This window comes from Esox lucius, chromosome 7 (genome assembly GCF_011004845.1).
Source record: "Esox lucius isolate fEsoLuc1 chromosome 7, fEsoLuc1.pri, whole genome shotgun sequence".
Taxonomy (NCBI): domain Eukaryota; kingdom Metazoa; phylum Chordata; class Actinopteri; order Esociformes; family Esocidae; genus Esox; species Esox lucius.
Genome location: NC_047575.1, coordinates 10,460,499 through 10,475,200, shown reverse-complemented (window position 1 = coordinate 10,475,200; position 14,702 = coordinate 10,460,499). Strand labels below are relative to the sequence as shown.

Below are 14,702 nucleotides of genomic sequence, written 5' to 3'. Positions count from 1 at the left end.
CAGAATCTCTCAGCTCATTGCTATGACATTAAAATGCAATTACCCAACATTACACAACATTACACAGGCACAGTTTAATGTTGTGTTACTGAGATTGGCAAAATATGGCAAAATATAAAAAAGCTGTCTTCTTAATCACCTAAAGCAAGTTGTAAAATTGTGTTGCTTTGATATTTTCAGTAAAATATCAAACTATCTCCATTAAGATATTGTATTGTATTGTGTCTGCAACCAAAACACTTCCCCTCAGATGGAAAATAAGTTTCAACGTTGTTTTTGCTAGGCTTCCATCTTTATTTGATTTGAAAATAACTTTTAATTTCTGTATAGTATTTTAAAGTATCAAACAATTAATTGTAGCTTTCAAAGTCCTCAAAGACCATGTTGAGTCACATTTTAGTGGAGTAACACAAGAAGAAATGTATGCTTATCTGTACAAAATATATGCTTATGTTAATTTAACTTGATTATTACCAGCTGAGGCAATCAACATGAAGGAGAATAGACAATTACACAGTTAAGATATAAATATATTATGTGGATCAAACTATCAAATAGAATGGATAGTTGATGTTCTATGAATGATATTTGTGTGTTAAACATGCAGTGCAGATACAGCACTGTCATTAGTTGAAGACAGATGATCCAATCATTTTATAAAAAGTAGTGACTTGGGAAAATCATTTTACATAGTCGCTGTCAGAGATGCGTTTTCACATAGTTGTTTTTAGTTGTAGTCATCTCGAAAGAAAGAGAAGACATTTTATTTCACTTCCAAAGTTACTTTCTACAAAACAGAGTTAATCTACAGATCGCCCAGGTCTGTCAAAACAGTCTTGATAGTGTTTGTAGACGCCCATTCACCCTGTCAGGACGATCAGGAAACAGTCATGTTAATGTAAGGTCAGTCTGTGTCCAGAGACTCGATGGTTCAAACAATGTCGTATCGTGCTCATAATACCATTTGGTTGACTTCATGATGCATACTGAATTTCACCTTAGCACTCTGTCGCTTGTGTCCTGTTCTCCCTGCATGCGATGCATCTTTGAACCAGAAGGGGGCGGAAGATAAACCAAATCCCGGAAAATAAAAGAAGAAATCATGCCTCAGCATAAAAAGATATCTGAAAACCCATGCATCTCTTGGTAGCACCTAACTTTGCATGGCTTAAATTACTTACAATAGAATAACACACCATTGTGTTTATATGTACATACGTTCAAATACCTGTGTTTATATGTACATATGTTCAAATATGTGTGTTCCTAATTCTACATGACGTGTTCAACTTTGAACCATTTCAAAAGCTGTGGTTTGTCGTGAGCTCACCGCGGGCATTCTCGTGAATTGTATGTTGTGACCCTAACATCATGTGCGATGTGTGTGGGTTAGATATTCAGGTCGACATCTGTTGTAATCAAGATACTGCAAAGTTCCGTGCTACCCTTCCTCACTCCGGCTCCCTCACGGAGACACTGTTCGATGCAGGCTGAACACGAACTGCTACTATCATCACTGACGGGTAGCTGACCCGGTGCATGTCCTGCAGGCCAGCCTGCTGAGAGGGGTGGGGGGGACGCAGTTTTACCTTCTCCGTCCTCAGATTCTGTGTCGATGGCTTCGATGGCCTCGGTGGTGGCTGGGGGGGGAGAGGAGGGGAGCGGGTTACTTCCGACAAAGCCATGCAAATGCAAAAGGCAGCCCCCGGCGGGAGGTAGGCAGCTAGCGAGAAGACCAGCGAGAGACACACGCAACACAAGCTGGCAGGCCAGATCAGAGGAGTGGCCAGCGGCCCAAAACAGGGCGCCGGGGCCCGCGAACCGGGGGGGGGGGGGGGGAATGGGGTCGGGCTACGGTAACCCTGGAGGACCCCGCGGGGCCACGGCACCAGAGAAAGAGACACGTCAATCGGCTTTTCGAAAAGGTCAACTCGGCGGGCAGTGAAGACAGGCGAGGTGACCTTCTGTCTGGAATGGTGCCGTACAGCTGGTCCTCCAGAGTCACAAACCTGGCTTAGAAACAAAGAGACCGGAGACAGAGACCCACGGAGAACGATGGACACTGGGACAGAGAGTGAGAGAGAGACAGAGAGTCTGAGTAATGGAAAGAGGAACGGACAGGCGGGGAGGGAGGGAGGGAAGCCCTGGCCTGTCGTGGGCCTGGTCCTCACCGCTCTGTAGGGTCTGTTTGCCTCCGGAGAGAACCCCGCTGGGAAGCATCCCAGTAGGCGTCAGGCCCTTCAGCGTCAACACGTTCTCACTTTCCTCCCTGCAGGACACAAAGCGCCAGGCGCAGGTCAGATGGCATCCCGCAAGGTCACTCACGTAGGCTTCAGCTGTATATTCACTTAAATGTCTGCAGTCACTGTCAGAGTACAAAAGCTAAGATACAGCCTCTCTATAACATTGTATATCTGCATTCAGAGTCTGACTCCAACAGCTACATTATATCCCCTCTATAATAGCATACATCTGTATTCAGAGTAGGAATACAACATTACATTCACTCATTTATAGTACATATCTATCGTCGGTGTCAGAGTACTCCAGCTCCAGGATATCCACTCTATAATAGTACATATCTATATTCGGTGTCAGAGTACTCCAGCTCCAGGATATCCACTCTATAATAGTACATATCTATATTCGGTGTCAGAGTACTCCAGCTCCAGGATATCCACTCTATAATAGTATATATTTACATTCTGTATTTGGAAACAGCAACAGTATAATGCTCCTGGGAAATGTGTTGATGAAGGTTCTCACCGAAGCACTTTGAACATAGTAGCCATTTTCCCAATGGCACGGATCTTGTTCCTGATCACTTCCTTACGAGCTGCAGCCGCGTTGGCTGGAAAGAGACGACACTCATTTTCAGATGTCAAGCTGGAGTCTATCATCCACTGATATTCTATGCAGGTAATTCAAGGAGGCCTTTGCAATAAACAAACTCCCAGAGGACTCTGTTCTATGAATACCATTATAATATATGTTTTTATTTGTTTATCAGGATCTCTGCCTGGTAGGGGAATGTGACACACTACAGCATTAGTGGGCTATTCACAGTGGCACATTTTTTTAATTTATACAGTTAGTTTGGGTATTAACAAAAGTTAAACACTTGAATGTTTTACTGCAACATACAGTGAATCATGATGCATTGTGGGAAGTTGATATATTTACAGTGGTACTTTAAATCCATCCTACAGAATGCTTTAGAGCACCAAAAACCTGGGAGCTATGTCAATGGTACCTCTGCCTATTTTATCTACAGTATGAGTTTAAGGAGTTAATGAATACAAGTATTCAGGAACGATCAGTGGGGTTTCCAGCAGTCTGCAATGCCCTTAAGCCTTTACCCTGTGGGTCGATGCCAGTTTGGGCATTTTTGTTAAAGCCTGTAAAAGTACTAGTGATGACAAACCCCAAGTATGCATTGATTTTATTCAATGTGTAAATACCTTACCTCGCTGCCAAAAACATGTATTCTTTTTTATTCCCATTAATTCGGTAGCATTATTACAATTAAGTTTGAACTGTTGAACCGTGTGTCATCACACAGTGTCTACTCTGATATCATACTCGGAATACAACAGGGGTACGGTAGTATGAAAGACACAGGGTTGCTCTTCACACAGCTACCTGTAAACAGCAGTCACATTCACGGAGGACCCTTAACTGGGTTTTCTATAGGGATGACTCACCATCGAAGATCTCCTGGTCATCTCCATCATTCATGAGCTCGTCGTCGGAGCAGATGCTCAACACGTTCACCAGCATCTCCGTGACTGGAGAGGGGTCAGAGGTTCTCGGGTGAGAGTGCTGCTGTACATGTTTGTTTGTGATAAAATGCACGTGAGTAAATACAGGACACAGTCACTGCTTTGCATATCAGTCTGACAACCTGCAAGTGCCATGCTGAACATTTGTACATACAGCTCCGGAAAAAAATTAAGAGACCACTGACCCTTTTTCTTTCCTTTCCAAAAAAGTCCAATAGGAAAGTTTTGAATGAGGAACAGAAGTGTGCAATTTGCCGTGGTCTCTTAATTTTAACCCTTCTGTTCCTCACTCAAAACGTTCCTTTTTGACTTTTTTGGAAAAGAAAGAAAAAGGTACAGTGGTCTCTGAAGAGGGTTTTCTCAGCAGTAGAGCCCTGAAATCTGAATGGGGCCCCCCTGAGGAAATAACATCTTAACAAATAAATCAGGAACACGGACATAGAACACAACCCTAATGTCAGCGGGGAATTGCAATGCGCTTTCATATCACTATCATGCATTGGGATGGCCTGCAACACTGACAGTTGTGTAGAATTGATAGATAGCTTTTAAGGAGCCAATTGTAGGATTTCTACAATACAAAATAAAGTAAACTATTATAAAGAGTATTGTGTAAATGTTAGTAAATGTTGGCATATTCATGCTCAGTAGATTCAGTGTCTTCAGAATGAATTTATTTTTTTAACAGTGGTAATGTTTAAAACAATGTAAGAATACACAGGCTGATATAGACCTGAAAAAGTAGCTGTTGGTCATATTTCTGAACCTCACGTTGCATAAGGTTAGCTATGTAGGTTGTTACCTAGCTAACAGTTTGGCTCTCTCTAATTGTAAATACATTATTTTAGCATCATGTCTCCAGACACTAGAAGGGTAACCATACACATTTCTCTTTTAACTACAGAATATCTTTTTTTTTATTATTGGATACCCTGCATTTTCTAGTCTCAACAGGGATCACGTGCATAAAGGCTTTTGGGAAACCAGTGTATTCAGTATTAAACACCAACAGAACAGAACATTAATCCCTCAGAACCCAGTAGAACACGACCCTTGAAATGCCAGGATTGTGGGTTTGATTCCTAAAGGGGCAGTCTGAAAAAAATAAGAAGTTGCTCTGGATAAGAGTGTCTGCTGACTGTAGCAATGTTGTCATTAGACAGTCTGTAGAGACAACAATGTGACTTTGGCGGCTACGCCAGGGGGCAGGGTTGCCAGATCTCATGGACAGTACACCGCTCAATCACATGCGGACTCCGCACATAAAAACACCCAAACGCAATCTTTTCTATACAACCCACCCAAGCCCATTTTTGCCTGCACAGTGTCATTAAAAATAGCCCAATTGTTCTGGAAACCACCGCACCTGGCAACACTGTGACTATCCTCTCCACAAAGATACTGTCCACTAATGCATCAGAATAGACGGTACCTTTCTCTCCCACGAAAGGCAGAGACCAGGTAAATACGTCCATGAAGTTGGGCAGCCAGTAGGGGTGAGGGGAGCAGTTGAACTGCCGGATGTTCATCACGTTGTTCTCGTACTTCAGCACAGCAGCTATGGACGGAGGACAACAAAGAAGCTTGGGTGAACAAAAACAATGTCTGCATCTACTTAGATGAACGAAACGTAACAGAGACAAGAGGGTAAAAAAACATGAGCAGCGCATTTAGTCCTGCATTCGTCACCCGGCAGCCTCCGTCTTCCATCAAACTCTTCAATATTACATTTGGGCCCACTCCTATATCCCTGGTGCAATATGCGTTGTTTTGCTGCAAGCATATGTATGAAAATAAGTTTGAAATCCTGTCATTTCCCAAGACATCGTTGTTTTTTCCCTCTCACACCAGCATTTCATGTCTCCAGTTGCAGACTGAAGAAGGAGCGCATGATGTGCAGTTTCTGCAGGCATATTCGTAGGGTTTGAAAGGACCAAAGCAAGTGCTTTTGAAACCAATTTGGGGGAAAAAAGCACGTCTTTGAAACTTCAGAAGTTGATTCTAGTTAGCTCTAGGATAAATATGGCAAGACCAGTATATACAGTACAGACATGATCTATGAGTTTCCTCTCCTGACAAACGGATGCCATAGGCAACAGGAAAGAGCCTTTTAACCCAAAGATGTGACAGAATCAAATAAAAAAACACAATGTCTTTAAATAACTGTGTAAAACACATCTACACGTCTATCAAAATCATACAGCATAAAGACATCATGCCAAGAGAAGAGCACTGCACACACACTGGGTCTTCAGAGTGGTAAGGAGATAGTAGGCAGGAGGCAAAACAATCTGTCTCAGATATGGGGGTGCACATCTTCATATGTGTTTGTGTGGGAGTGTGAAAGAGACATAGAGACCAGAGGAGACAAAACAAGGGAAAACAAGCAGAGAGAGAAAAAGACAGGTTGAGGCAGAACAAGAGAAATACAAAGAGACAGAGGTAAAGACAGAAAAAGAATAAAAACAGACAGAGACAGGAAAGAGAGACAGAGATGATGTTTTATTAGACAGAGACAGATGAAATGAGAGATAGATAAGAGGTAAGATAGAGAAGCATGAGACATATGAGATATAGATAAAAAGAGGAAGAGACAGAAATAAGGCACAAAGAGATATGAGACAGAGAGACAGAAAGTGATATTACACCAAAAGGAAAAGACTGAAATAAAGAGATGAGAAAGAGAGAGATACAATGAGCGATAAGACAGAGAAGGAGAGATATGATGCGGATATATGAGACAAATGAGACACAAAGATTCGAGACGGACAGGAGATGATCAACCACTAGGTGCCCCTCTTGAGCTCCAGAAGTGCTGACACCGTTCCGTCAGGAGATATGAAGCCACATGCCGACAGTCCCTCCCACGCTCTCCCCATGTCCCACCATCCATCTCCACCAAGCACACATGAAACACCGCCCACCCGAACACACAGGATCCAATACACAATCACCGCAAGCCTACTGGTGCCCACAGACCTTTGCTTAATACTAATGCTAATATTAGCACCACAAATACCCAGAGCTGGTAGACTGACCTTTGTTGTTGTAAACATCAAGGTAATTTGGCGCTGAGAAGATGGTGATGAGGGAGGGGAAGCCGGTGGTCTGGCTCTTCCGGTACATCCGGTAGCTGTAGGACACCCACAGATTGAGAGTGGGAGGTGTTGTCAGGTTAAAATCGTGATGAATCATGAAGTGTGTGAAAGCTACTGAAAAGGGTTTTAGAGATAGAGGGGGTGAGAGAGGGCGAGAAAGAAAGGGAAGAGAGAGACAGGGAAAGAAAAATAGTGGAGAAAGGGAGTGAGAGGGGGAGAGAGTGACTGAGTGAGTGAGGGGTGTGTCGGGGTACCTACCCGGCATCTTGAGCTTCATGTGCTCGTATGACTGATAATAAGTTATTGTTCTGTAGGAACTCACATACAGCTGGGTAACTGCAAGGCCGAAGAGAGGGAGAAAAAGAGAGAGAGAGTGAGGGGGGGGGTCAGGGATTGTAAAATATACATTTACGCCGTTTGAGATACATGTATCCCAGAGCAACACGGCCGTCGCCGACCTAACGCAGGAGGGTTATGTAATCCAGCAGAGCCATTCGGTTGAACTGAATACACGGTGCGGGAGCATGATTTGACCACACTACAATGAACAAACAGAGCTCGACGTTAGGACACCTCCAGTCCAGACACAGACCTCCACGTTGCTATTGTGCCGCAACACAACAAAACAATGCCAAGCATCAGGCAAAAGGGAGTGTTTTTATCGGAGCAGCACTCGACATGATGTAGACGGAACAACCCGTCCCAGCGCACGGCTCACAGTTCACACAAAACAACATTTAACGAATCACTGGGCTCAGGAAAACAACCCGACCGGCATCTCAGCTCTCCTTTCATAACTGGCTGTAGGTTCAGTAACCCTTGACAGGGGATGTGTAAAGACTAGTACGTTTTCCCCTTCCTTTTAACAAAAACCGGTAACGAGATGGCCTGCCTGACAGCGCTCTTCCTTCGCCTCGCTCTCTTCCCACTGCGAGCGTCAGTCCTTCCCTTGCATCTCTCCGTCTCACTATCAGTCGCTCCGGTTTGGGCTGGAGGAGTAGGTTGTCATGGCAACAGCTCGTTGCAAGAGCCCATGAGGGGATTGGGAGATAGATGGCGGTGTTGAGCTCCGACTGGCCTCTGCCTGGGCCCTCGTTTGATACCACGCTCGGCTCCCCCGCGGTGGATTGTGACCGCCTGGTTCAGAGCAGGAGATCCCTGTGCGCCTGTCAACACCCCCTCCTGTCTCCGCTACATCAGCGTCCTTTAGTCTTGACAAGCTCCACCAACAGGATCCTCTACATCACTCTCCTTTAACCTCAACACCCTCACCAGCAGGTATATGACGTGTGATCCGTCTACTGATCCAGACAATGGGAGGGAATTCGGACGGATTCCTGAATGTCTGATTGATGGCCCCACCCAATACATTACCACATACATGAGCCTCAATTCCTACAGTTCTAAAGTGCTAGTGTGTGTAAAATCTATTTAGTGATATTATGAAAAAAAATAAAAAAAGACTGATCCCATGAATAAAACATGCCAGTTGCTGTGGTAAATGGTCCCCAAAAAATTCAATAACAGGAGATTACTTTGACAGCGGTTAAACATTATTATGCGCATTCGAATGACTCAAACCCACAAATTGATTACACTGCTTTATTTTTTTTTAATCTGCGGCTAAGTTGATTAGAAGTGGGTTCTCTCATATTCAGGCTGAAGAATTTCACTGGGCCACTGTAGCGGTGAAACTTTCAGCTAGTCAAGCCTTAAGGTCACAGGGTGACCGATTACTGGTTCCCCAGAGACCACTGTAACCCTTCATTGACCATCCAGGCCATAGGCCGTTCACCTCATCACATCAAAACAAGTTCAATCCACTGACTAAAAACGAGGAAGCAGAGTGGGACTAAAGACAGTGTTATGTGGCTATCCTATTGCTCCCCTTAAAGCAATTTCCATCCCAAGTTTCGGGGTGCCGAGTTCATGATAAAGGCCCTGCTTTATTGCAGAAACTGACTGCGGACTGCAGAGAGTCAAGGTTGAGAGGTATCCTACGAAAGATGTCCTGTGTCGTTCTGCTTTTTGTCACACCTCAGCCGCTAGTGCGACCTGTAAGTGAACAAGGGAATCACGTGCGGCATGAGGAACACATTAGCCTGAAACAGGTGTGATTGAGCCTACAGGAGCACAGCCAGCTTACAGTATATTTTATGTGACTAACCACACACCTAGATGGTGCTGGCCAATTCCAACGCCCTCCACAGAAAACCAAGGCTAACCCTGAGCACGATTTGTTCTGACTAAACTGTGACTGACCCACGGATCGACAAGTAAGTCATCATCTTGATCATCTCGAACCTGGCCAATATCTTTCTCGAACTAAAGATCCTGCGTACGTGCGCAGATGACGTTCTGAGCATTGCGTTTATTCTCGATTCACTAGGCTAGCGGAAAGCTCATTTCTCCCAACGTTTTTTACGCAACTTGTTGTTCTGCCTAAATGAAATGTGTGTAGACTGAGTCCTTCTGCTACTACAATGTCCCAAGTTAAAACAGACCGAGAATGTTATAGCCTACAAATAGCCGCAGGGTTTCTATTTCTGCTCTTCAGAATGAGGCGGCGACGTGGGCTACATCACCTTGATTAAATCACGAGCAGAGAAAGAAACGTTAAAGTGGAGGCTCAGCAGCATACATCCTACGTAAGTAAAGTTATGTAAAAGCAGCTAGCTCAAAAGTATATAGAGAATCAATACATGTGCAGAAGCTTCTGGACCTTTAGCGATAGAAAAACATACTCTCTATGTCAGGTCAGAGATAAGACGAATATGAACCCACTCAATTTTTTTTATAATTTATTTCCATGAGCCTCTTTGAAATGCTCAGTCTGATCGTGTGGGTGTTAGGAACTGTATACAGCCCTGACTGGCTCATAGGGCGGTCTGGAGCCCACCTCCTTACTCAGACGAAGAGTCAATGGTCAACTAAACTCAGAACCTCTGTGATATCACAACATAGGACAAAAGTTACATCCCACTGGAACACCCTGAAATTCTAGGCATACAGCATTTTTCACACGGACAGAAAATGCATTAGCATAATTGTCACATTTTCATTATGCGATTTCAACCTTTCAGTGTGGGAATATCATCAAGAAAACAGGGGAAATTCGTTTTATGTGCTCTAGGCCTTTAATTTAATGCTGTGGTCAGGCAGAACAATACTGCCCACGCAAAGACACAAAGCCTTTTCATGTCTTTGTGTCTCAACATGAACACAGGCCAGCTGAGGTCTAGCCATACCAACCACTGTCACCAAGGATTAGCCCCATCTGACGTAAGCTGTGCAATTGTTTCTGTGCGCAAATGCCTCCAATTAGGATGAGTTAACATCCGGGAGCCGCATGCTGTAGCAACATCTCCCGTCTAACCCCCACCACACCCCTCCCCATGGCCTCTGTCGTCCACAGCCCCATCAAAGTTTCATCAGGTGACTGAAATATTTAAGGGTTAGAAGGTTTAGGCCAGAAAGAAACACAACTGAATAACCTCTGTGCTCTGTGCACCTGAGGAGCCTTTTGCTCCAGGACTGCGATGGGGACATTCCCCCGAGTCAAGTGCCATCTTACGGGGGGATGTCACACCAGTGTGTTGACCCTCTACGGTCACTGAAGAACCAGCAGCCGTGAGTAGGGGTGTCAACCCCGGTGTCCTGGCTACATTTCTAATCGGTTCCTGGAATCATGACGGCCACCTCATCACTACCGCTTTTCAACTGGCTCAAAACGAATTTGTACAGTACTAAATGCATGCAATCTATAATGTATGTAAGTCGCTTCAGATAAGAGTGTGAGATGTCTATGTATGTGCTTTACATCCCTGTGTGTTTCAGATAGGAGACATGCTGTTTGATTTAGGTTTGGTTCACAGATCCAGATAGTGATAGTGGACATAAACATGACGAACAGTCAGGAAAGAAAGTGTTGAGGCAGAGAGAGAGAATGAACATGAGAGAAACACAGAGAAGAATGAGAGACAGACAGCGTGAGAGACAGAGAGAGAGAGAGCAAGACAGAGAAGAGAGAAAAAGAGGGACAGAGAGATGTGTCTGACCTGTAGAAGTAGGAGCATCCTCGGACTGTGTTGTGGCTGAAGTACTCCTGGGTTTTCTCGTTACCAAAGTCCTCCAGAGGATCTGACCACAGTAGATCGCACATGGGCCCAAACGCCGGAGGCTCCTTGAAGCGGTCTATCTACAGCAGGGAGATACTCAATTCAGACACCATGAAAAAACGCAATGATTCAAATACGAGGACTAGCAGACGACAATCAAAAGAAAAGTCAATGGGCTGCCCCTCTTCAAGAGGGGGCTGTGGTCCGTTAGTACCTTCTTTATGTCATCTAAGGTGTGTATTTCCGGGGACAGTCCTCCGTGGACACACAGGAACTGCTGGTTCATGAGGGCAGCCAGGGGAAGGCAGTCGAATGCATCCATACATGAATCATACACCTGCTCCGAGTACTTGATTTTACCTAATCATGAGGGACAGACAGACAGCCGGATCAGTACAATTGTCCCAGGGTAGAACAAAGGACCGTGATCATCGTCAGTCAAGGAAGAATCTGGATGTGGGATATACAGGCTAATAACTATTCACAGAAGCTGTCCGTTGACATTAATTCAAGATTCACGGGTAGGAGAGATTTTAGCCTGGAACTGACACTCCCATTAGTGTGCAAACACGTCTCGGCCTAGAACATCTAACCCATCCTCTTTTAACAGACACATCTGATGTGCTGATTCGAGTGACGCGACCGAGCAGAGTCGTGGACTTCTCCGTGGAGATGTGGGAAGAGGCTCTCAGCAATCTCAGTTGTTTCCCGCAGGTCTTTGGTGACCGTTACGCATCTTCTCACACTGCTCCCGAGGTTTGCTGTTTCATCTTTGCGTGTGTGTGTTTTTGTCTCTGTGTGTGTGCCATGTAGGTTATTTTTATTAACTCTTAATTCCCTAAATTTAACAGCATGGGCTGGGGGGGGGGGTTACTCACATTCTTGTTTGAAGGTGAAGTACTCTGTCAAATGTCTACATTCATGGTTTCCTCGCAGTAAAAATAACGTCTTTGGGTAGAGGATCTTCAGCGACCAGAGGTACAAAACACACTGTCAGAAGAGAGGATAAACGGTTATCAGCTCACGCAAAACTATACAATACATAGTACAGGATACAAGACAAAAAGACCTGCACTCGGCTGAGGCTTAACAAAACAAAGTCAACATGTAACATGATGGGGGGGACATGTCACATGGGAGATGTCACATGGGACTGTACAATAAGCTACAAAGGCCTTGGGCTCGAACCCCCCAAAAAAAGAATTTGAACTCTAACAAGACTTAATTTACATTACAGATGAGTATGGATGATTTCAGATGAGGGACCCCGGCCATTGATTTCCTGACAGGTGATAAAGATCATCTAATCCTGAGAATTGGTGGGGGCTTTGGGGAGAACCGTTCGTTATGCAAATGAGACGTGCCGGAATCGATTGCACTGTATGTGATTGGATTGTTCCCACTTTCCGCCTTGCGGCGCATTCAGGGAGGGACGCCTGCCACGTAACTGCGATCTGAGTGCTGGGGTTTCTCCGGGCGCCTCATACCACGATAGCTCCTCCGCTTTGGGAAAAGCCAGGGCAGCAGCACTGAAAATGTTGTGGTGCGACAGCGGGCCGAAGATCCATCTCATTCCCAGCGGAAACAGCAGCAAGTTTAATGACAGAGACGTGAAAGACGATGAGGCCCTAATGGCTGCTATTAGGAAATCCCTCCAGTCAAAACAATTCAAGCTGAGAGATTATATTGGTAACCCAGGGAAGGAGTCATCATACCCAGCTCTCCAGTTGGACCTGGGAGTGTTTGGTCTCTCTCTCTGTCTCCCTGTGTTTCTCTGTTTCTCTCTGTTGGATTAAATGAGGCTACAAGTACAGGGAAAGGTCCAGATGGTTGGGAGAGCAGAGCGAAGGGAGTAGAGTGTTTGGTTGGTGTCTCTCACCTCGATACTGAAGTATCCCCGGTCCACGTAGTCTCCCAAGAAGAGGTAACGCGTCGTGGCTGGCGAGCCACCCACCTCGAACAGCTTCATGAGGTCAAAGAACTGCCCATGGATGTCTCCACACACTGGAACACATCGCATTCAACACGTCTTCACTGAGTGTGTTAACACCACAGTCCAGGAGGGCCACGTGAACATAACATTTATTCTGTGGCAAACTAAACATCTACTCTTCCTGGGGTTCATGGTAAATACAAAAATAACAAATAACAAAACTCTGCTACATTCATAGACCAGAACAGCCCCACAAATGTAAAATGTAACCAACAATAATGTGTTTCAGATTGTGTCTGTGTTTGTTAGATTGTGTGTCTGTGTTTGTTAGATTGTGTCTGTTTTTGTTAGATTGTGTCTGTGTTTGTTAGATTGTGTGTCTGTGTTTGTTAGATTGTGTGTCTGTGTATCTGAGGGGGTGACATTATGTAGACAATTTAAACACGACGCGTGTGTAAGTGCCAGCATTCTTGTAAGTCTGTGCGTGTACTACAGAGAAATAGTGAAAGTGTGAGTGTGTGAGTGTGTGTGTATGTGTGTATGTGTGTGTGATACTTGCTTTCCGGGTACAAGTTAGAGAGTAGACGATACATACAGCTTCTCAGTTCAGTGATTCGCTCGGAAAGAGAGAGAGAGAGATGGAGAAAGGAGGGGAAAGTTGGGGAGAGGATGGGAGAGAGAGACGGGGAGAGAGAGATGGGGAGAGGAGGGAGAGAGAGACGGGGAGAGGAGGGAGAGAGAGACGGGGAGAGAGATATGGGGAGAGGAGGGAGAGAGACGGGGAGAGGAGGGAGAGAGAGACGGGAGAGGAGGGGAAAGTTGGGGTGAGGATGGGAGAGAGAGATGGAGAGAGGAGGGAGAGAGAGACAGGGAGAGGAGGGAGAGAGAGACGGGGAGAGGAGGGAGAGAGAGACGGGGAGAGGAGGGAGAGAGAGACGGGGAGAGGAGGGAGAGAGAGACGGGGAGAGGAGGGAGAGGATGGAGAGAGAAAGCGTGAGACGGAGAGCGCGACAGAAGTTGCAAACTCCTGTTGCCATGGAGACACGATTTTATTTTATGAGAGTAAATAATTAAATAAGTCCGAGATCTCCCTTCTCTCGCCCTCGCGCCGTGTTGTCATGGAGATGCTGCCTGGATGTTTGGCCCCAGAGGGTCCATGGCTCGCTCTCTCCAGCCCCAGTAGGGAGCAGGTGGCGGTGGGGCTTGGGACACCTTGGGGACCCCTGGGACTCTGGGACCGGCAGATCCAATAACAAATGGACCTCTGGAGCTTGACGCCGTGACTTCACCACGCTGACCCGCTTTCCATTCTCTCACCCTCTCTCCACCGGCTGTTTCATCATCCCTCTGTTCCTCCCCCACTCGCCCCCCACCCCACCCCATCAGATCCACCGTGGCCCTACACCCCCTCAATGATCAGGGCAATGTGGGGGCGGGAGCAATCAATGCGCCTGGCGAGATATTAGTGCTGAACGGAAAACGGCGCCAGGCCCATTCACGCACGTGCATTCCTACGCAGCGCCAGCGAGGACAGGGTCATCTTCTGTTAAGTAGAGCCCCATGCCCTGACACACATATCGTCGGCATCCATATTTCATGGTCGATGAATAAACCATGTCGGCCTCCACCCTCTTTTCTTTGTGGCGCCACTTCACCAGACTACTACCGTCGGAGAGTAAACAAGGTCCACCATCTCCATTCACCTCCTCTTTCAAAAACCAATCAGTCAGGGTCACTGACGACCCATGAATTGTGGAGCCGTATGTTTACA

General features: G+C 45.7%; 1 protein-coding gene and 1 long non-coding RNA gene across 4 annotated transcripts in view; one reads left to right on the top strand and one right to left on the bottom strand.

Moving 5' to 3' along the window:
- ppp3ca (protein phosphatase 3, catalytic subunit, alpha isozyme) overlaps positions 1-14,702 on the bottom strand; it is a 48,497-nt gene that overhangs the window by 3,115 nt on the left and 30,680 nt on the right. Inside the window, exons 3-14 of one of the 3 annotated variants that reach the window (XM_020047725.3) lie at positions 12,878-13,002; positions 11,877-11,988; positions 11,213-11,358; positions 10,939-11,078; positions 7,139-7,216; positions 6,821-6,915; positions 5,215-5,340; positions 3,705-3,788; positions 2,767-2,851; positions 2,172-2,269; positions 1,590-1,640; positions 998-1,044 (exon numbers count right to left, since the gene is read on the bottom strand). In XM_020047725.3, coding sequence (XP_019903284.2) covers positions 998-1,044; positions 1,590-1,640; positions 2,172-2,269; positions 2,767-2,851; positions 3,705-3,788; positions 5,215-5,340; positions 6,821-6,915; positions 7,139-7,216; positions 10,939-11,078; positions 11,213-11,358; positions 11,877-11,988; positions 12,878-13,002 — 1,187 coding nt within the window. The remainder of the gene's footprint in view (positions 1-997; positions 1,045-1,589; positions 1,641-2,171; positions 2,270-2,766; positions 2,852-3,704; positions 3,789-5,214; positions 5,341-6,820; positions 6,916-7,138; positions 7,217-10,938; positions 11,079-11,212; positions 11,359-11,876; positions 11,989-12,877; positions 13,003-14,702) is intronic. The other 2 variants (XM_010870562.5, XM_010870563.4) reach the window with 2 other exon arrangements.
- On the top strand, positions 8,807-12,855 carry LOC105010895. The gene is made up of 3 exons (XR_828043.3): positions 8,807-9,528; positions 11,609-11,754; positions 12,236-12,855. It is a non-coding gene; the product is annotated as an uncharacterized LOC105010895 (long non-coding RNA).